Source organism: Gopherus flavomarginatus, chromosome 2, assembly GCF_025201925.1.
Source record: "Gopherus flavomarginatus isolate rGopFla2 chromosome 2, rGopFla2.mat.asm, whole genome shotgun sequence".
In the NCBI taxonomy this organism is placed as follows: Eukaryota; Metazoa; Chordata; order Testudines; family Testudinidae; genus Gopherus; species Gopherus flavomarginatus.
In genome coordinates this window covers 35,074,013-35,097,076 of record NC_066618.1, presented here as the reverse complement: position 1 = coordinate 35,097,076, position 23,064 = coordinate 35,074,013, and the positions used below count along the sequence as shown (strand labels likewise).

General features: G+C 40.8%; 2 protein-coding genes across 6 annotated transcripts in view; one reads left to right on the top strand and one right to left on the bottom strand.

Moving 5' to 3' along the window:
* The window catches only part of LOC127044350 (protein adenylyltransferase SelO-like), a 52,779-nt gene extending 33,662 nt beyond the window's left edge, over positions 1–19,117 (bottom strand). The window contains exons 1-16 of one of the 5 annotated variants that reach the window (XM_050939098.1): positions 19,050–19,117; positions 18,026–18,339; positions 16,372–16,490; positions 16,034–16,162; positions 15,545–15,609; positions 15,376–15,432; positions 15,179–15,277; positions 11,755–11,822; positions 7,955–8,042; positions 6,543–6,612; positions 4,644–4,716; positions 2,995–3,078; positions 1,028–1,157; positions 664–708; positions 483–564; positions 303–395 (exon numbers count right to left, since the gene is read on the bottom strand). In XM_050939098.1, the coding sequence (XP_050795055.1) occupies positions 303–395; positions 483–564; positions 664–708; positions 1,028–1,157; positions 2,995–3,078; positions 4,644–4,716; positions 6,543–6,612; positions 7,955–8,042; positions 11,755–11,822; positions 15,179–15,277; positions 15,376–15,432; positions 15,545–15,609; positions 16,034–16,162; positions 16,372–16,490; positions 18,026–18,239 (1,416 nt within the window). In that variant the 5' untranslated portion in view covers positions 18,240–18,339; positions 19,050–19,117. Of the gene's footprint in view, positions 1–302; positions 396–482; positions 565–663; positions 709–1,027; positions 1,158–2,994; positions 3,079–4,643; positions 4,717–6,542; positions 6,613–7,954; positions 8,043–11,754; positions 11,823–15,178; positions 15,278–15,375; positions 15,433–15,544; positions 15,610–16,033; positions 16,163–16,371; positions 16,491–18,025; positions 18,461–19,049 lie in introns of those variants that run through there. The other 4 variants (XM_050939097.1, XM_050939099.1, XM_050939100.1 and 1 more) reach the window with 4 other exon arrangements.
* PDSS1 (decaprenyl diphosphate synthase subunit 1) overlaps positions 18,491–23,064 on the top strand; it is a 49,116-nt gene continuing 44,542 nt past the window's right edge. Inside the window, 3 exon segments of the mRNA XM_050939128.1 lie at positions 18,491–19,036; positions 19,038–19,102; positions 19,105–19,256. Of these exon segments, the coding sequence (XP_050795085.1) occupies positions 18,981–19,036; positions 19,038–19,102; positions 19,105–19,256 (273 nt within the window). The 5' untranslated portion in view covers positions 18,491–18,980.

Genomic DNA, 23,064 nt, shown 5'->3' with positions numbered 1-23,064 from the left:
GTTTAAACATATACACTTAAAAGCAATAAAACATGTTAGGAGATGGCGTTCTCTTAGCAATCCTTTCATCTAATGTGGCTGAAGGTGCTCAGACGACATACCCGCTGTATGCAGGCATTCATGCAAGTGAAGTTGTGTGTGGATATAATTCTGTGAGTGTCCATGTTATGCCTGTAACTGAAAATCTGACACATGCAGTTTTCACTATGTACCCATAATTACTCACTTATTCATTCCATACTTGCCTAGGTGAGCTCACAGGCCAGTAAGATATTCCTAAAATATCATGTATTAATTAATACCTGAGGAATACGGAGCTCTTTTAGCTGGTCTTGAGTAATCTCACTGAGATGCCGAAATGCCATTGTAAAATCAGCCTTTGTATCTTCCATGAGCTATGAAATTAAATACATTTCTATCAGTGTTCTTAAAATATTAGACAGTTCAAATATCGCCAAAAGAATGACCAATAATAAACTCACTTTTAGGAGAAATGCAATCAAATAGTTATCATCCTCATTCTCCCCAAGGAGACCCAATTTTGCTCTAAATAGTTCTGTAAAACTGAAAGTAGAAACAGAAATTATGAAGGCAAAGAAATTGTTCTGAAAACAGATTTTATGGTATATGCTTCTTTAAAATCTGAGTTATGGAAGTACATACCGCGTATAATAATGCTGAGAGTATCCCTCCAGAATCTGGAAAGCACTATAAAAGTAAGGAAATAACAAATCCTATTGACCAACAGTAATACCAAAGACACAATTCAGCTTCACATTCAAGTGTGAAACCTTCTTCTGGCTTGTGCCTATTTATGAAAAACTTCCCTTTTACCCCATTTTGGTATTTATTTTTTTTTGTTTTAAAAACACAGTCTTGTTTGGTCCATAACATATTCAGAAAATACTTTCTATTTAGAAATCAAACTTCCTAAAAAGATAGCCCTCTTTTCTCTTACACATATGGCCATTATAGCATAATCTCTTTAGTTCTTTTAGGTGCAAAGATATTTTTAAGGATAACTTACAGCTTCTTTTGTCTGCGATCCAATACAGGTTTTAGAGCTTGGAACAGCTTGTTCAGATTAAACATCCCAACATTTGCTTGGTTTCCTATTTTATACCTCCTTTCATCATCAGATGTGTTTGGAACAAAATCTGTTTGAAACAAAGCATCACATTTCTGCAACAGATTAATTAGAATAAACAACCAAAGTTAAAATATTAAACTAGGCTAATTTTTCATATTTAAACAGCAAACTAATAGAAGTCCTGTAAGCACTAAATATTAACTCAGAGTACTCCGAACACAAGAATATTTATTTACAATGGATTAGCCCGAGATCTAACATTTGCCAGAGTAAAGAATACATTCCCAGATGGTCACATGTTGGTCCAAGATGGTGTTGTTTTCCTACTTCAAGACACAGAATAAATTCAGATATTTAAACAGCCATTTTTTTTTTACACTCAGAATAATGTTTTTCAGTATTCTTTATTATTTATATTAAAGAATCCCTAGGCATCTAACCATATGATATTTAATACTATTAAATATCATATGGTTAGATGCCTAGGGATTCCAGTCTTCCAAACAACAATATATTTGTACAATGTAATCTAAGTAAATGAGATGCATATATTTTTAAGTAGCCTAGTGACACTAATTATCTGAACATAAATAATATTTCAAAATGTATATAATTATATATTAGCTTCTGAAATATTTAGGGCTAAAATGTCCCAGCACAAGAAATTCCACTTTGAGGAGTGATGAATAGGCAAATGCATATCCTTCATGAAAGGCATAATGCATCCAGGAGCAAAGGGTAAGCATAGCTACAGCATCAACTTCAGAAAGGATGCAGCATACACTTCTTGTCCAGAACAGGCCCAGCTCTGCTGGTCGGTGTCTATGAGGGCTGTCATCCTGGATCCTCCTTTGTACTCTCTGAGGAAGCTACTACCAGAAGCAATACTAATGGGGATCAGCCTCGGCACTCAGAAGGAAACAAGGACTGTGACTAGGAACAGCATCTCAGAGTTGGTGTCAAATGTTCTACTTTGTTTGATTCATTGTTATTAGAGGTGGGCCCAAAACACTACTTCAAATGCAATCCCACTCTCCTCCCCAGCCTACCTACATAACTGTGAATTTTGGGAGCTTAGACACATGTTCAAATCTGAATCCCCAGATCTACATCCACACCTCTAGTTTGGCTTCAGGGAAAGAAAGAAAACTAGAAGAGCCTCTTTTAAGGTTCCAGCTGAGATATGCCCAAGGTGTACAAGATCAGATTTCAGGAGATTTTCATCACTTGAGCCTGAAATCTTATGAAAATAGACAGTGAGATTTCAACACCACTGAGGGTGACCCTCAGCCATGATTTGACTTCCAAACCCCAGTCTAAATGTAATGTACATCTGAACACCATCTTCTGGACCTATGTCTATTTATTATAGATAGAGAGAGAAATGTAATTCATGCTTTCAATGAAAGATTTACAGTAGAGTGTTATAACTGGGCAGATTTGACACACACACACACACCCCACCCCTACGGATTCACAGTTGTGACTGTAAAGTCAAAATGATAAAAGATGACAGATTTTGCTTTTGGCTACTTTTAGCTGTATTCAGTTTTTACAGATTTTTCTTGATTTCTGCTTCAGCATCTGGGAATTTGATGAATGTCAGTATGAGAGATTCTTTATGGAAATGGGTTTAGTAGTAATATACATTATCTGCAAGTTTTTTAGTGTACAATTTAAAATATAACTTGTGTAATACACAGTAAAACTCTCTGATCTAAAATGCAACTAGATGCACAAAATTTATTTTCTGACCAATGTACATACAGTACACATATGCAGAATCCATGTGCTAATAATGTTAACAACTTTCTGAGCAAACAAAAATTATATAACAACACAATAAGAAGGAATTTCATGTCCAACAAAAAAAAGGTATATTCAAATACATGTGCTATACTCACTTGGATCATAGGACTCCATAAAACCAAATGGACCATAATCTATTGTTATGGATAACAAACTGAAGTTATCTGTATTGCACACACCTAGAATTAATCAACAACAAAAATACAACTATCAAAACAATAAAGTTTAGTCTAGACACTTTTATCAAAAGCAGAAAATTTGCTGAAAAGCCTAGATTATGGTGGATCTATCTAAAGCTGGGCCCAGGAGATGAGATTCTGGATTTAAAGATAAATCCCTTGATCTCAACCTTGCAGGCATTTTATATATCAAAACTGAAAACATCTGATGTCTCTGTGATATCTCATCTGCTTTCTATGTCTAGATAGCACTGTCTTCTTTTACTTTCAGTGGCAATATTGAGGAACTATGACTACCTCATGCACATTTGATCAATTATTTTCCTTTCCTTGTGAGTTGTGTGAGCGCTATATTAGCAATATCATGCTGATTCTCCATATGGGGATAATTCTGAAACAAAGTTTCATAGCATATTGAGAGTACAGTAGTTTTCCAAATAAACGGGCATTCCCATGATGCTGTACAAATAAATTCGTGTATCAGTGAATTTAGGTACTGATATGGCCCCACCACTGTATAATATAGGATCTAATGAAGGCATCACAAACTCATGCCAATTATATGACACCAACATATGGTCTCTGAATATATTACAAAAAATTATTACATGCACTAGTGCTACATCAGTGCAACTGTCTTTCAAAAAGCACTGTATTGTATCATCTAAAGTGTTCACTTTAAAAAAAAGCCAGTAGACTGACCGAAGTAAGTAATATCGATACAACCGTGTTCTGTGCCTCTAACCAGCAACCCTTCTTAAAGAATTTTTTGAGAAGCCCATGTACTATGCCAGTCTTTTGCCTCTTCCTAATCTGTCTGCACTTTGAAAATCAACACATCTCTTGAATCTGTCAGAGAAAACTTGCAGAAGTGCTAAACAACACAGGTATTGCTGTAGGTAAAAATGCCAAAAAGTTTGAAATAAAGGACAAAAAAAAAGAATTAAACATGACAAAGCAAAAGCCATTATTAAGTATATGTAAGGACCTTCATTTCTGATTTTTACGGATCTCTACTAAAAAATCCCCAGGTTTTAAAAAAGCTAATTTTTTTGGTTTTTACTGATTTTCATCTGAACTTTGAATCCTTAAGAAAATCCAATACATTATATTAGATAAATGTGTTAATGTTAATAATAAATTAATCTAAGTGTAAGCGTGGGGCCGTCTGTTAAAGGCAATGTCCTGGAAGATACACACATGGATGCATGCACACCTGTGCATATACCTATGTATTGTTAATATACAATTCATGAAATAAATCACAGCATTAAACTATTTTAACTTTCAATACTCTTACTCTTCTCTACTTGTTGCTATTTGTCCTCCTGTGACCCCAGCATTAACCTTGATAATTACCAAAAAAACTGTGAAGTTAGTTTTTTGTACTGTTTTTAACTTTTTAAATTTTTTTTTAATAAACACTGATACATTCTAGGGAATTTAAACAAAACAAATACCAAAACCGAAAGGCTTTGAGTTTATTATGGGTAAAAGGACTTTTAACAGACGATAATATTTTACAATTACCACACCAATAATTTAATTGAGCTATCATTGCTTACCATGAGCAAAGCCCACTGACATCCACAATGCAATCAGATTTGCAGTCTCCAATACCACTCTAGAGAAAAAGTCCTGAAATCAAATATATTTTTTACTTCAAACCCTTTCATTAATAAATACGGACAAATCGTATGTTATCAAACATATAATTTATTTAAAAATAACAATTGGCACATTATACTGTTTTCTTTTTAATATTTGGGCACATATTTTTTATGCCTGTCAGAACTTTTACATGGCACTCTCAATGAGTTGGCTGCATGATGATCTTATCCAAGAACACCTAGAGCTGTGTGACAATGCACAAGTTCAGCTGCAATAGCAATAATGCTAAAACCAAAGTGTTATATTAATGATATTGCATTTATTTAGGATACAGCATGATCCTGCACTCCATCACTAGTCTATGGTTAGTATATGAAGGGCATAAGGGGAACAAACATTAATGGAGAATGGGCTATTACCATAACAAATATCAGATGGGTAGCTGTGTTAGTCTGTATCCACAAACACACCGAGGAGTCCAGTGGCACCTTAAAGACTAACAGATTTATTTGGGTATAAGCTTTTATGGGTAAAAAACCCACTTCTTCAGATGCATGGAGTGAAAATTACAGCTACAGGCACAAATATATATTGGCACATGAAGAGAAGGGAGTTACCTTACAAGTGGTACATGTACATGGCAGAAGTGCATTGCTGGCACATGATGGCACATATAACATTAGTAGACATGCAGGTGAATGAGCCCCTGATGGTGTGGCTAGGTCCTATGATGGTTTCACTAGAGTAGATATGGGGACAGAGAAGGCAATGAGGTTTGTTACAGTGGTTGGTTCCTGGGTTAAGTGTTTCTGTGCTGTGCAGTTGCTGGCATTTGCTTCAGGCTGGGGGGCTGTCTGTAAACGAGGATTGGCCTGCCTCCCATGGCCCTACAGTATGCCAACATGTTTATGGCTGACTTAGGACAACATTTCCCCAGCTCTCGTCCCCTAGCGCCCCTCCTCTACTTATGCTACATTGATGACATCTTCATCATATGGACCCATGGGAAGGAGGTCATTGAAGGATTCCACCTGGATTTCAACAATTTCCTGAACATCTACTAATGTGATATATGCCATCACATACCAGCAATGCCCCTCTGCCATGTACACTGGCCAAACCGGACAGTCTCCACGGAAAAGGATAAATGGACACAAATCAGACATAAGGAATGGTAACATACAAAAGCCAGAAGGGGAACCTTTCAATCTCCCTGGTCATTCAATAACAGATTTAAGAGTAGCCATTCTTCAACAAAAAATGTCAAAACAGGCTTCAAAGAGAAACCGTAGAGTTACAATTCATCTGCAAACTTAACACCATCAATTTGGGCTTGAATAGGGACTGGGAGTGGCTGGCTCACTACAAAAGCATTTTCCCTCTCTTGGTATTGACACCTCCTCCTCAGTTATTGGGAGTGGACCACATCCACCCTGACTAAATTGGCCTTCAGCATTGGTTTTCCACTTGTAAGATAACTCCCTTCTCTTCATGTGCCAATATTTATGCCTGTAGCTGTAATTTTCACTTCATGCATCTGAAGAAGTGGGTTTTTTACCCACGAAAGCTTATGCCCAAATAAATCTGTTAGTGTTTAAGGTGCCACTGGACTCCTCGTGGTTTTCACAATAAATATGTTTGCGTAAAGTAAGAGGCAGGAAAAGACAATCTTCATACCTGAAGGGAGAACTGTGAGAATATTGAAGAATAATATTTGCAAACATCTGTTTGAATAAAAACTGCAGGCCCACTTCAGTGATATTTGCAACATTTTAATTTATTTTTATATTGTTAATACAAATTACGTTTCGTTGACAATAAGTATGCAAAGTAAAAGTCTCTCTTATACTCACCAAATATCTATTTGAATCATTCATGTTTACTGATGGGAAATGTTCTTGTATGACAAAGTCTAGCAGTGTCCTGAAAAAGTGAAGCAAGAGTTCTTTAAGCAAAACCAGTAAGTTTAGGACTGATGTGCCAAAGAGATGACTAATCTTTCTTATTCTCCACATTAAAGGGCTGATCAAAGCCCACTGAAGTCAGTAAAGAAACACCCATTAAATGCAATGGGTAAGACCCTAATGGAATCCGTTAGCAATAAACCTTAATATTTCACACACAGAACATGATTAGAAGCCGTCACATTATGTTAAAACTCCTCCAAGTATTAAATTCTCTGACTAGAGCACAATATTTGATTATATGCCTGTATAACATTTTCTGATAAACTGGTTTGGTTATAAGAAAAAATCACTACCAGGCAAAGTTCTGAGCCAAGTTTCTCCACACAGAACATTTTTATGGCTGAATTATAAACTCTTAGAAAAAACAGCTATTTAACACTGTATAATATGGTTCTTCAATAACTGCCTATATGGTCCTGACAGCAAGTGACATGCAAGTCCTAGGTGCCTTATCTTGGAACTTTCTCAGAAACTGTTGACTGGGACTGCACACATATAAACTAAAATCCTATACAGCACAGCCTCAACCATAATTCAGTTCATTCCACAAATCAAAAATCTGCTGTAAGATTCCAAAATAAAGGGGACAGAGGACAGGCAGCATGGATCCAGGAAGGCAATCAACTTAACAACTGCTTACTATGGTAAGTAACTGCTATTTCTTCTTTGAGCACTACCTGCATAAGTCCCTACTGTAGATGATTAGCAATCAGTCTATAGTTTCAAAGGAGGAAGATCTGAGGAATTTTACTTGATTCAAGATCACAGAACAGCTCTCTTAACTGAGCAACAAAACTGCTTAAGGGACAATATATTTAATGATGAGAAAACTATAGTATTGTTAAAAAGCCTATAATAGTTCTGCAACAGTTTGTTACCCACATACATTATTCCCTTTTAATCCTGCATGCTGCTGGAAAATACATATTGCAGAACGTACTTCTGTTGTTGTTATATTTCATATTTATATTAAAGCAGCACACATAGGCCCCTATGAAAACTTTTACAAACTGAAGCCTTGATCCTACAAAAATGTATATAATTGCTTAGGTAATGGGACTACTCGTATATAAATTCAAGCCTGTGAGAATGTTTTTGCAAAGTCAAGGCCAAACAGCTAAATGCAGCCCTTACCATGAATATCTGGCATTTGAATCTTTATTAAATAGTATGTCTTTCCTTATAAATAAATAGCAAAATCAGGTGAATCAATCCAATAAGTGATCACCCTAAATTACTACTGTACATACATGTTTGAATAGGTTTTATTGATATTACTATGAAGATTTCATTCTAACCTTTGCAAGTCCAGTTCCCCAGAATGAGCTAAAATTTCCAAGGAACCTATACGAAACCACGATTGGGCAACACGCAGGACTATTGCACCTTAAACATAAACATATATGTTAAATTTAGAGTATCAGCAAGATAAGACATCCAATGCAGCAACAAGAATATATATTACATATATGTATGTACGTACACACACAAATGTGCATATATATACACACACACACACACACACACGCATTTTTATAAACAGACAAAACAACTAAAAACCAAATATGAGTGTGTGTGCGCATTAAATCACGCACAAATATTTTAACAGTTTAATTTGCTTGAAAATGACTGACACATATAAACGCATTTAAAAAGGAACAGGAGCTTATATGACATAGAAAATTGTGCATTTAATTCCAAGAAGAAAAAGGGGGAAATGAGTAAGAAACAAACAATGAAGAGGAAAATAGAAGAGACAAAAGAAATGAAACAGAGGGAGTGAAGGGCCTAAATTTCAAAAGTGATTAATGGTTTTGGGTCCCTATTCATTTCTGAAAATTTAAGCCTAGACTCACGCAAATTAAAGGTTCAAGAAAAAGCATCCAGGCAGAAATAGCATCACCGGTCACTCAGTGCTAATTCAAACAGAGGAATGTAGCAGGATTGTTATGGAGGGCCCTAATCAACTAACTTAAAGCAGAGAAATAAGACAAACATACTAAAATAATAAAATGGGGAAAGAGAAAAATCTTCTTCGGGCATTGCTATGTTCCAGATTTTTCCATTAATATACTGCAAGTTGCATACCCCTTAGAATCATAGAATATCAGGGTTCGAAGGGACCTCAGGAGGTAATCTAGTCCAACCCCCTGCTCAAAGCAGGACCAATCTCCAACTAAATCGTCTCAGCCAGGGCTTTGTCAAGCCTGACCTTAAAATCCTCTAAGGAAAGAGATTCCACCACCTCCCCAGGTAACCCATCCACTGCTTCACCACCCTCCTAGTGAAATAGTTTTTCCTAATATCCAACCTAAACCTGCCCCACTGCAACCTGAGATCATTACCCCTTGTTCTGTCATCTGCTACCACTGAGAACAGTCTAGATCCATCCTCACTGAAGCCCCCTTTCAGATAGTTGAAAGCAGCTATCAAATCCCCCCTCATTCTTCTCTTCTGCAGACGAAATAATCTCAGTTCCCTCAGCCTCTCCTCATAAATCATGTGCTTCAGCCCCCTAATCATTTTTGTTGCCCTCCGCTAGACTCTTTCCAATTTTTCCACATCCTTCTTTTAGTGTGGGGCCCAAAACTGGACACAGTACTCCAGATGAGGCCTCACCAATGCCGAATAGAGGGAAATGATCCCATCCCTGGATCTGCTGGCAATGCCCCTACTTATACAGCCCCAAATGCCGTTACCCTTCTTGGCAACAAGGGCACACTGTTGACTCATATCCAGCTTCTCATCCACTGTAACCGTAGGTCCTTTTCTGCAGAACTCCTGCCTAGCCACTTGGTCCCAAGTCTGTAGCAGTGCATGGGATTCTTCAGTTCTAAGCTCAGGATTCTGCACTTGTCCTTCTTGAACCTCATTAGATTTCTTTTGGCCCAATCCTCTATTTGTTTAGGTCCCTCCGTATGCTATCCCTACTGTGGAAGCAGGGAAAGAAAGAGAGGATTTAAATGCAGCCATTTAAGTCTTATCCTAATATCGCGAGATCTGTAGAAGCAGGGCTCACGTCAGAAGCAAGTGGAAAACAATAGAATAGTCAGTGTGACCTAGCCTTGAGATAATGATGTTTGAGAAGAGAAAGTGAGAAAATACTGGAATAGATAGCAAATAGCCTAAATAAAATGCAGATGTTTTTAATTAATGAATGTCACAAAGAGGTATAAATGCTTGTGTGATTTTGCTTGTACTTTGGAGTAACTGAGGCAGAGATGCTCTCCGTCAGCTGTGTTCTTCCCTTGCAATTGCATGTCCTGAATAAAGCTGTCTCTGATTTTGTTGCTTCCAACCTCAGAGTGGAATTCATTTCTTCCACACTACCCTGCAGCGTATCTATCACTTCTCCCAGTTTAGTGTCATCTGCAAACTTGCTGAGGGTGCAATCCATGCCATCCTCCAGATCATTAATGAAGATATTGAACAAAACCGGCCCCAGCACCAACCCTTGGGGCACTCCGCCTGAAACCAGCTGCCGACTAAACATTGAACCATTGATCATTACTCATTGAGCCCAATGATCTAACCAGCTTTCTATACACCTTACACTCCATTCATTCATCCCATACTTTAACTTGTTGGCAAGAATACTTAGAAGACTGTATCAAAAGCTTTGCTAAAGTCAAAGAATAACATGTCCATTGCTTTCCTCTCATCCACAGAGCCAGTTAGCTCATCATAGAAGGCAATTAGGTTAGTCAGGCATTACTTGCCCTTGATGAATCCATGCTGACTGTTCCTGATCACTTTCCTCTCCTCGAAGTGCTTCAAAATTGATTCCTTGAGGACCAGCTCCATGATTTTTCCAGGGACTGAGGTGAGGCTGACTGGCCGGTAGTTCCCCAGATCCTCCTTCTTCCCTTTTTTATAGATGGGCACTATATTTGCCTTTCTCCAATCATCTGGGACCTCCCCCGATCGCCACGAGTTTTCTAAGATAATGGCTCTGCAATCACATCAGCCAATTCTCTCAGCACCCTCGGATGCATTAGAACTAGCATGTCCAGCTTTTCTAAATAGTCCTTAACCTGTTCTTTCACCATCAAGGGCTGCTCACCTCCTCCCCATGTTGTGTTGCCCAGGACAGCAGGCTTGGAGCTGACCTTGTCTGTGAAGACTGAGGCAAAAAAAGCACTGAGTCCATTAGCTTTTTCCACATCCTCTGTCACTAGGTTGCCTCCCTCATTCAGTAAGGGGCCCACACTTTCCCTGACCACCTTCTTGTCAGTAACATACCTGCAGAAACCCTTCTTGTTACTGTTAACATCCCTTGCTAGCTGCAACTCAAAGTGTGATTTGGCCTTCCTGATTTCACTCCTGCATGCCTGAACAATATTTTTATACTCCTCTCTGGTCATTTGTCCAATCTTGCACTTCTTAAACACAAAAAAGAAGCTTACAAGATCAGCAAGGATTTCACTGTTAAGCCAAGCTGGTTGCCAGCCATATTTACTATTCTTTCTACACATCAGGATGGTTTGTTCCTGCAACCTCAATAAGGATTCTTTAAAATACATCCAGCTCTTCTGGACTCCTTTTCTCCTCTTCCAAACCATTTCCACTGGAAGATATTGAGACTACCCTCTCGTCTCTCCTTCCATTCCTGCCCTGCCCCCACACCCTTTTCCTCCAACATACCCACTTTTATTTGCCATAAAAATTATAAGCAATTTCAGCTTCTCTCTTTAATATCTATTCTGCCGTCTCCCTACCTTAGTTAGAGAGCTAGTATTTTGTAGCAATAATTAAGTTAAGACTAAGCTTACCATATTTCAGGTTCCCAAAAAGAGGGCACTGCTGGAGGGGAACTCTATGAAAATTCCCCCTTTACCTCTTCTGTTGTGGCCAAATTTTGAAAGAGAAGACACATATGCAGGTCAGGTATGCCACATCAACAGCAGCCTTGACCACAGGAATTTTAAATTAAGAAACATTTTGGGGCTGATTTCCTCAGGAGGAAGTATAGTATCTAAATAAGGACTCTCTGGAAAGGAGATGATTTGGTGCATATTTTCGTACTAAAAATAAAGTGCACTTTCCAAGTACACAATGCAAAAAAATCACTGGAGAATATTTTAAATGCACTGATTACCTCTTTCTTTTTTAACACTCCCATTGTAAAACTGGTCTCTCCACACATCATCATTACTTACAACTAAGCTGTAAGAGAAGATAAAAAGCCATGAAAATTGTCTCAGCAAAAATATTTTGCAAGTCACATTTTACAATCGTATTTCATTTTAAAGAAGAAAGAAAAGATGAATAGTTGGTGTGCTGGTATGATTAAGTCTTTAGAATGATGTAGGCAGGTGACAAGATGTGGCTACAGCTTATTACCTTATCCTCCAACCCCACAACCCATCCTTTGTCTGTTTCTTTCATCTGTGCCATATTGTCATAATCTTAAATTGTGAACTCTGGGGCAAGGACTGTCTTTTTTTTAAATTTATGCTGTACAGCACCTAGCATGGTTGGGATTCTGATTATTGACTGATACTGTTGTAAAATAAACAACAATAGTTTCAGACTCCCAGCTGACTGAAAGAAAATTAAAAACCAAAAACTAACATCACAATGTAGGTTTCTATCTTCACTCAAACCAGTGCTACCATACTAGTGGTCTCACCCACAACTTTCCCCTATGTAAAAAAAAAAAAAAAAATCCACAAAACTGAAATCTCCCCACTTTGGGTACTGAGAAACCCTATCCCCTTCAGATAAAAATCCAGACTCCCTCATTTGCCTTACAAGACTCAAACCTCCTTCTAGCCATATATATGGATTTTGCCGTGTGCCCTAAAGGCAAAACAAGATGGATTATTTCCGTCAAGGGTTTTAGAGAGTCAATTTCAAAGTCAAAGGACCCTCATGGTGAACTCCCTGTCAGGAGTTCCTTACTAACCTTTTATGTACGGTAACTCGGTGGATTTTACATAGACACTGTCTACATTAGCCTTTTTTCAGAAAATAATTTCATTACTTCTAAAACTAGTACAGCTCCACTCATTGGTGCTGACTCTGGAGCACTCATGGAAAAAAAAGTAGCAGATTTTTAGCACTCACCAGCAGCCAGTTCTCTCCTACGCCCCACCCCTCATGCCTCCAGCTTGCCATGATCAGCTGTTTCGCGGCATGCAGGAGGCTCTGGGAGGGAGGGGACATGGAATGCTCAGGGGAGGGGGCGGAACTGGGCAGGAAGAGGTGGGGTGGGAGTGGGAAGGGATGGGGATGGGATGAAGACTTGGGGGCAAGGTGGAGGTGAGGCCTGGGGCAGAGTGGGAGCAGGAAGAGGCAGAATGGAACTGGGGGTTTGGGGGAAGCAACTGGGTGGGGCCTGGGATGGAGCGGGGGGTTGAGCACCCCCCAGGCCCGGAGGAAGCTAGCTCCTCTGGCTCCACTAGTGGTAGCAACAGTGAGACCAGTAGCAAAGATGGCAGCTGCCAGGGTTTTTATCCACTGTGTTGGGTAGATCTGCCCACCCTCTTCCCAGAACGAGGAGGGGGCCACCATGGGGCCATGGCTTCATCACTTTTTCCTGCCTTCAGTGAGTGGTGGGGGGAAGGGGAGGAGAGGAGTGAGCAGCAGACAGGGGAGGTCTTGGGGGATGAGGCAGAGTGAGTGTGAGAAGAGGTGGAACGAGGGACAGGCCTTGGCGAAAGAGGGAGAGTGGGGACGCATGGAGCGCGGCACCACCCCTTTCTATGGAGCATCACTTTTGGCGCGTCAAAGATAGCAGCGGGCAGGCATGCCTACGGAGGGGTGACTCATGCCACATCTAAGGGATTTCCCCTGTGCCTAGCCAGCCTTTTTTGGGGAAGCTAAGCCTCCTCTGGTTTCTTATAAACGCTGCCCTACATTCTGAATAATGAGGTTGTATATAGGTAAGGTGAATTTCACCCTGAATCCTTATGCAAAATAAAGATCAACCTACAGGTGGGTTCACCCCACTAACTTCATGTGTTGTTTTCCCAATTAGAAGCCCCAGAATATGACTGCAGTAATGCCAGATGAAGATATTTTCTCCATCTGGCATTGCTGCAGATGTAGACTGCAACTTCCAGTTGGGAACATAGCACGTGAAGTTAACGGCATGAACCCACATGTAGGATGCTCTTCTTGGCTGAGTTATATCGCCCTTTCCCAAATTTCTGTCAAGACTCAGCAAGAACTCTGTAAATGAATTAAAATTGTTGAGACAACAGTTCCCTAGTGGGAAGAATATGGATATCAGCTAGGTTTCTTCAAGTGAAAACTTTGTAAAACAAGTCTGGTGGAACGAGTCTACAGAACAGCTTTATACAGTCACTTCAGTGACACTTTACCAACTTGCCAAGTATAGTGGGCTAAGGAATATTTTCTACACAGCAGAATTAGTGCACAGTTAAGGAATAATGTTTGACAGTATCTCTGAAGTGAACAGTTTGTCAAGATAACAGTAAAGGAAGGACATAACCTTGCCATAGGCTCTCACACTGATGTCCACAAAGATTTGTGGTTTTGCATCAATTACTGACACTTTGGGACCTTTTGTTGAAATGAGTGAACAGACCTTCCAACATGTTATCTACAAACACTGCACTCCAGCAGAGCAAATGTGTTAAAACGAATGCTAGAGATTCGCAGGCACTCTGCAAGGGTAGAAACCACAAGAGTTTGCATTGTAACAGCTGAATACAATGCATTTGCTGTTGAATAGTTTACTTTCTGTGGACTCTGAAACACATGAGCCCCCAGACATGAACAACTCACATGGAACACAAAATAAATGTCACAATTTTAACCAGACATCTTGTTTACTTTGTGTATATGATAATATTTGCAGATTGTAATTTTCACCTTTTTTTCATGCATAGTGATTCAGGCTCTGATCCTGTAAGGACTTACACAGGTGCTTATATATATATATATATATATATATATGAAGTAGGGGCATATTACTTATAGGATCCGGACCTGAGTCAGTTAGTTCACCCTGCTCCTTGTGCAAGTCTTTCATACAGAAACAGGTGAGAGTAAAAAAAAATTAAATAGAAATTGTGATACTAATACCAGGCAATGGAAGGGGAAGTTAGTGGCAGGTGTCATTTCTCAAATTAATTTTAACTCATTTTTGAGAGCTGAGTAGATTTCAAGTTGATGGTGTCCCTTTAAAACACAACCTTCTCTCACCCTCCCTTGTATCCATGCACAGCTGTTCATCCCATAACAGAGAAAAGTTATAGCAAATAGTAGCATCAACAAAAATGTATTTCCAAATTACTTCAAAGGCAAAAGTGAATTAATCTGTAATGAAAATTCTCAAACCTAGCATTCATTAAGCAGTTTTACCAATCTCAAAAAAATGGAGAGGTATATTTTGGCACTAGTTGTAACTCTGCATTTAGAAAAAAATCTCTAAGATCTCTAAGAGATTAGCTACTCCACTTCACTGATGCATAGCTCAAGCCCAATCCCAAAACTCAACTTCATAGTTTCCATAAACCTGAATGTTGCAAAAGAGAAAAGATGGGTAATACCTAGCTGCTCTGCTTGTAGGAATTCCAAGGTAGTGCATGGCCTCACTGCACAAAAATTCTCGCACAGAGGAGCGAAGCACAGCTCTTCCATCACCATTTCTACAGAGAATAAATGGATTGGGACTATTTTGTCTTCTGTTTTAAAATATGTAGAGAAAACATCAATCTTCTGTCTGTGTGAATTAACTGTACTGTACCTTGAATATGGAGTTTTTCCTGAACCTTTCAACTGTAATTCCCATCTCTCACCATACCTACAAAAACAACAGTAGTATTTATCATGATACATACTGGGATATCCACGTCAACCAAATATTAGAGTACATAAAGAACTGTATGATCATTTTAAAATAAAGCATGCTTTACCTGTTTGTATACACTCCAAGCAAGTGGGCTCTTCCATCACCCAGCTGACCTGCCCAACTACCAAACTAACAAGAACAGAAATTTTAAAAATGAAGTCATTTTCTTCTTGCTATCATTTATATGTTGGGACATCATTAACAAATATCTTAACATGACCTATATGATACAAATAATGCTATAGTTGCTCAGGTAATCATTAAGGGATTGATTCCACAAACATGTTTCAACATAATCCTGCACATGCTTACTGTTCGTTTACTGTTGAAGATTTACTGAAGTCAATGGGTGTACTTATAGGAGGAAACTAACCAAGATTTACAATTCCCTCCCTTTTATGCCTGCTGTCCCTTACACAAAACAGAATATAAAATTACAATCTAGCCCTCAATGAGCACTGAATTTTTTACAGATTCTCAAGACATAATTCAAATGGTAAAGGTCAGCACATAAATGCACACTATCATGTGGAAGAACAGGTATTATTGTTACCTGATGGCCTCCATACCTATGGGCCAGAGGAATAGATCCTAAAACCACTTTCCCACCACTGACAAGCTGGAGAAAATCATCTGTTTCTTTGACAGATACATCAAGGTCCAAAATACCTTCCAGAACATCCTGAAAAGCAGAAATTATGTAAACATTACTGAAGTTCCGATGGCAGTGAGATTTTGTTCATGCTATTCTTTGAGTTAATAAGAGATAAAGCTAAAATGAAGGTCCACGATATACATAATACATTTTGTGTTCAAAATTTTCTATTAATTTTAAAGATACATATTAATAAAACAGGAACACTATATTCTAAGAAATAAATAAAATCTAACCTTTGAAACTGCTACAAGAAGAACTCTGGATATAAAAGGAGTAGGGTAGGCTACTGAAAAAATGCAGTCTCGTACTTTACGAATTGAGTTTTCTGGAATAGTATCAACAGGCAGTGTAGCTGTAAAAAATCCAATGAACCTTTTAAAAAAAGGTTATGAATTAACCACATTATTATAGATATATTATTTCCCCTAAAGTCAAAATAAAAATAGAAAACATAGGGCCAAATAAACAGCAGAACTGAAATGTATCCATATTTTTGACAGTAAGGGCTGGATCCTCATCTGTCTACAGTGTAAAGCAGACAAGTAGTTTATACTACTTATGCCCTCCAAAACAAATCTGGGGTCAACTGGTGGTTAATTTGCTCCCTCCCCCCATGCAATTTAGAGAAGCCTTAGGGCTGCTACAAATTACACACAGTCGTAATGGCCACTAAGGGTACATCTACACATTAAAGAAAAACCCGTCCCTGGCCCTTGCCAGCTGACTTGGGCTCTGGGTGCATGGCATCTGCATTGCTGTGTACATGCCTGGGACTGGGCTGCAGCCCAACCTCTGGGACCCTCCCACCTTGCAGGGTCCTAGATCTTAGGCTCAAGCATGAGCCTGCAAATCTATACAGCAATAAAACGGCCCCCTAGCCTGAGCCTCGCGAGCCTGAGTGGGCTGGTATGGGCCAGCCATGGATTTTTCTTTGCTGTGTAGACATGCCCTAAAAGGTCATTCCAGCTGCCAGAAATTCCCCAAGTGTAACCGCACCCTCTTTCCCCCACAATCAAAGTCCCCTGTGCAATGAAGCAACACAATTGAAGCCCCTTATAGAGTCCATAAGCATAGGTGGCATATAGCCAGAATACTGATCTGGAGATTCCCCTGTGCAAGAGTGATCCCAAGATAGCCAGTTAGCCAACTGTAAGTCTGCTTTGCATAGTGCAAAGCAGCCATAGCAGGGCCCATAGTCTATGGCTCTTGCTGCAGAATAGCTGTCCACTCCTGGCAAGAGAGACAGAAGTGCAGGAATAGCATGTTTTATGACAACAAACTAGAGTTAAAAGTAATCTAACATTTTCCATAGATTTTTGATATAGTAATTTAACAATCCTTCGCTAAATGTACCTTTGTTAAATTTCCTAATAGACATTTCCACAAACAATATACAGTAATTGTTAATAAAATATTTATAACGCTTGACATTTGTTTCTAGAAGTGTTATTCAAATACTGCCACTGAAAAATCTGTTTTGGGTGGCCATCAAAAAGTGCACTTTTGTTTTTGTTTTTTTACAATCACATGCAATTTTAGTATCTGAGTAGGTTACCCCTGCAGTCCGATGTTACAATATATTATTACACGCAATTCTGTAGACACGCCCAATTTTGCATTAATACACAACTGGGACAGCCCTGGTCCTTCACTGGATAAGTGGCATTGTTTAACACAGTTACAAATCTCTAATACAAAGATAAAAGGAGTAAACAGCTTGCTGTGGCCAATATTGGTTGTCATTTTTAAGGTAGTACACAAGCTTGACACTGTCTCTCCCAAACCACCAAATCCAGTTCTTTACAAATAAAGTTGCACGTAAATTTAAGCATTTTAACAAAGAGCACAGTCCATCAAACAAAAATATTTGTGCAATATATAATGTACCTATGAGGCTTTCTGAAGAAAGGCTCCACGTACTAAAACTATTTGTTTTTCTTTTTCTTTCACAATAACCTTGGTCAAGGTTTGACTTATTGCTGAAAGGACGCACGTGGCTGAAACTCTCTGCTGCACCTATGGAATCCAGGAGGCAGCATCCAGTCTGACAGATCAGCACCACCCAGGTGAGCAACCAGGGGACTCCATGGGGCCTGGACATACTGACACTGGAACTTTGCTTTAAAGATTGTCAGTCACTACACACCCAGGAATCAAAACAGTAGCAATGTTACCGAAGCTCTTCTTCTGCAGGAAAGATCCTTCAGCCAGGGAAACAGCTCATTAAAGTCACACTAGATGATCACAATGGTCTCTTCTAATATATTAATTTATAAACTAGAGATATTTTCTTCCCTCCCTCTTCATTTCTCTAGCCCCATCCCTTCTGACCTATGAGTCTATGAGTCTATAAGTGGCAAATTGCCTATTGTTCTGAAAGGGTTTTCCCGAACTGCTCAAAACTGGTTTTCAGGTGACCTGGTTGTACCGGAAACGGCCTGGCCTGGAGAAGGGTCTCCAAAAACATTTTAAAAACCTGATGGCCTGACCATCCCAGCGGGCTCAGCTGCATGACCCAACACAGGCTTCAGGCTCAGTCCAGAAAACAGACTTCGCGCCCGCAGAGAGCGTGTGACTCACTCCCAGCCCAGGGCGCAAGATGGCTCCCAGACGGGAAGGCGGCAGGCACAAGCCCTGCCCCAGGCGCAGCCTGGCCAAAACGGGGCTGCGCTTCTACGTCCTGTCACGCCAAGGAAGCACTTGGCATTGGGAATTCTCTGTCTGCCCCCGCCCCGCCGGACCCCCATGTGGCTACCGCGGGCTGGGCGGTGTCTTTTTCCGAGACCCCCTTGGCTGCAGGGGCCGAGGGCGCAGGGGTGCGCGACTCCCCGTAGGGCTGTAGATGGGGCCTGGCTGCCCCTCACCCTCCCCACGTATCCCCGCCGCGGCGCCACCCCTCCCCTGGCCGGACCTGCCCGCGGGGGAAAGGGCGGCGGAGCAGCGTTTCCGGGTCGCGGCGGGGGCGGCAGCATCTCTGGGAGACGCCATGGCCTTGTGGTGGCGGCGCTGCTGCTTCTCTCAGGCGCCCGCGTTCAGCTCCCTCCGGAGCCTGATGGAAGCCGCCGGGCCGCGACTCGGCTCCGGGTCCCGGGCGGGCTGGGCCGTGGGGGGAGCCGAGGTGAGCGAGCTGGGGCTGCGGGCAACTAGAGGTCACAGGGAATGAATGGGAACCGCGGGGTGGGGCGTGTGGTGGGAGGGGCGCCGGGCTACGGAGCGTATGGGTCATGGGGGTGCGAGGGGCACCGGGTTGAGGGGTCATGGGGTGCGAGGGGTACTGGGCAGGTAGGCTGGGGGCATGAAGTGCAAGGGGAGGAGCATGTGGCGTGCAGGGGACATGGATGTTATGTTCAGAAGGAGAAGAGCATATTTAAATGTTTTATACGGTACAGAGGGCGGGGATGTTCAGAGTGGGGGTTGCTATGTGAGGGCTGGGGTACCAGGTTGGTGGGTATGTTTGCAGTCGGTGAAAGACACACGTGAACGTGTGCAGACATATGCTGTTTGTGAAACACAGTTATAGAAGGTGGTAATCTCAAGCCCTCACCTTTTCTGGGAGAACGGTGCCCAGTCAATCATCTGACAGCTTCTATTGCACCCACAAGGAACTGCAGATAGCTTCCAGGCCTAAAAGCTCTCAAAATGGATGTGCTGTAACCTTCCACGTGGAAGTAGCTTCCTACTACTACTTTACTTCTGACCCAAAATGTAGGTCTTTCTGTACTTACAGAATTATTTATAATTGATTGTATTGAGAGGTAGTGAAAATTTAATAAATTTTATTAACAAATTAACATTCCCCTGCATTACTGCACTGCATATATGCTTAATTTTAGTAATGCCTGAAAGTGAAAGTGAAATTGATTGAAAAAAGTGACTAATGTATTTTCAGAGCTCAAGTGAGAGAAATTAGAAGTTTTAAATTACTTTTAATTTTAATGTAATAGTAATATTAGTTTCTAAGAAACTTCTTTAAAAAACAACCTGATAGTGTCCCTTTCATTTGCTTAAAAAAAAGTTTCAAGGGTAATTAGAGAATGTCATAAGACTTGGTTTGGTAATGACAATTTTTATATTTGCCTTATGACTGTTTAGATTTTAAATACTGTGCAGTGACCCAAATACATGTTTGATTTGTTTTTTTATTACTTTTGTGAATATATGAGGGTGTGATTAGATTTACAAAGAACTGATGAAGTAAATGGTCTGTTTGCTGGTTTCTGTAATTCAGCAGGGGTCTTGGTGAAGTAACTAGAATCTAAGGCCTTGTCTACCCTGGCAGAGGCATGTAGGGTATGTGTAGCTACACACCTCAGGCAAAATAAGGAAAGCAGCAGGGAAAGGCTGCGGTGGGTTAAGGCTCTGGAAGTGGGACACTATACTGCTATTTTTAGTGTGGGAAGTACTGCTTGGGTGTGTAGAGAATCACATAGGGTATATATACACTCTAGGTATGTCTACATTCTTGTCGCTTTAGTGGTGCCTCACCCATGCTAGCTGGGCATGCAATCTCTTGTACTCTACATGCTGCCATAAGTGTAGACATACCTCAAGACACTGTTGATCACTTTAAATGTGTAAATTGAGATAGACCAGAATTCAATAAAGGTGGAAATGCAGAAGAAAACTGTATTTAAAAAAAAATAAATGTTGTTTTCTGGCATTCAGAATGAGTGGAAGTTATTTCTTACATCTATAATTAATATAAAACTAGACTGATTTGTTTTTAAAGTAGTTTAATAGATTAGACACAAATGCAAAGGTCCCGGTCTTGCAAACATACATACTAAACTTCAAGCACAAGTTAATCACAGCCTGAATTAAGATTCTCTCAGCTTTTCTTTCCCTGCAAAGGGGTGGGGGATTTCATTTCCTCTCATCCTTGATCCTCCTTACTTGTTTTGTTGTGGGGGAAGACCCTAAAAAGGTTTTTCTATAGTTGTGTTAGGAGAACTAGGCTAATTAACCAGCGTTTTCATTACCAGCTATAATTTGAGTTTGTTTGGCAAGAAAATGCAGTTTTCACATTTTTTGTAGTCAAAATGAGAGAGGGTTTTTGGTTTTTTTAAATTATGGTTGTGTTTTAGATCTCTCTCTCTCTCAAGGTCAAGTTGTTGGCTTTACCTGCACTAAGGCCTGGTCTACACTACGCGTTTAAACCGATTTTAGCAGTGTTAAACCGATTTAACGCTGTACCTGTCCACACTACGAGGCCCTTTATATCGATATAAAGGGCTCTTTAAATCGGTTTCTGTACTCCTCCCCGACGAGAGGAGTAGCGCCAAAATTGGTATTATCATATCGGATTAGGGTTAGTGTGGCCGCAAATTGACGGTATTGGCCTCCGGGCGGTATCCCACAGTGCACCACTGTGACCGCTCTGGACAGCAATCTCAGCTCGGATGCAGTGGCAAGGTAAACAGGAAAAGCCCCGCGAAATTTTGATTTTTATTTCCTGTTTGCCCAGCGTGGAGCTCTGATCAGCACGGGTGGCAATGCAGTCCCAAATCCAAAAAGAGCTCCAGCATAGACCGTACAGGAGATACTGAATCTGATTGCTGTATGGGGAGACAAATCTGTTCTATCAAAGCTCCGTTACAGAAGACGAAATGCCAAAGCGTTTGAAAAAAAAATCTACTGGTTACACAGTGCTGCGTGACAAGCGTTAAGGGAAGCCAGAGACTCAAATAGACACTCAGGGAGAGAGGGAGGGAGGGGGTACTGAGGACTCCAGCTATCCCACAGTCCCCAGCAGTCTCCGAAAAGTATTTGCATTCTTGGCTGAGCTCCCATTGTCCGGCGTGGTTCAGGGAATAGCTCATCAATTTACTCTCCCCCACCCCCCACGTGAAAGAAAAGGTAAAGAAATCATTTCTTGACTTCTTTCAATGTCACCCTATGTCTACTGAATGCTGCTGGTAGACACAATGCTGCAGCGGTGAAGAGAAGTATCTGCTCCTCTCCCCTCCCTGGTGGCAGACGGTGCAGTAGGATTGGTAACCGTCCTTCTTATCAACCCGTGAGTGCTCCTGGCTGGCTTCAGGTGAGGCTGGCCGGGGGCACCTGGGTGAAAATAGGAATGACTCCTGGTCATTCCCAGTAGATGGTACAGAATGGCTGGTAACCGTCTTCATCATAGCAACTAGGGGCTGAGCTTCAATCAGCCCCCTCCCTTTCATGTGAAAAGAAAAGATTCTGTACTGCCTGGACTATCATAGCAGTGGGATGCTGGGCTCCTCTCCCCCACACTGCTTAATGTCCTGCCTGGACTATCATAGCACGGGGAGGCTGTCTCCCCCTCATTTTATGTCACTAAAAACTCAATGTTTCTTATTCCTGCATTCTTTATTACTTCATGACACAAAAGGGAGTGACACTGCCATGGTACCCCAGGAAGGTTGGGGGAGAAGGGAAGCAACGGGTGGGGTTGTTGCAGGGGCACCACCTGTGAACGGCATGTAGCTCATCATTTCTGCGGGATCTGACACAGAGCAGCTGTACTCTCTGATACACTGCTTCTCTAGTACATTTGCCCCATATTGTAGGCAGGACTGACTCTATTTTTAGAAACCATAAAGGAGGGATTGACTCGGGGAGTCATTCCCAGTTTTGCTTTTGCGCCCCCAGCCGATCTCAGCCAGGGGCACCCATGACAGCAGCAAACAGCACAGAAGGACAGATAACCGTCATCTCATTGCCAAATTACACTGGCAGCAGACAGTACAGAACGACTGGTAACCATCTCTGCTATCATGCAAAAGCAAATGAATGCTGCTGTGTAGCGCTGGAGTATCGCCTCTGTCCGCGGCATCCAGTACACATACGGTGACTGTTTAAAAAAAAAAAAAAGCTGAACGGGCTCCATGGTTGCTGTGCTATGGCGTCTGCCAGGGTAATCCAGGGAAAAAGGGCGTGAAATGATTGTTTGC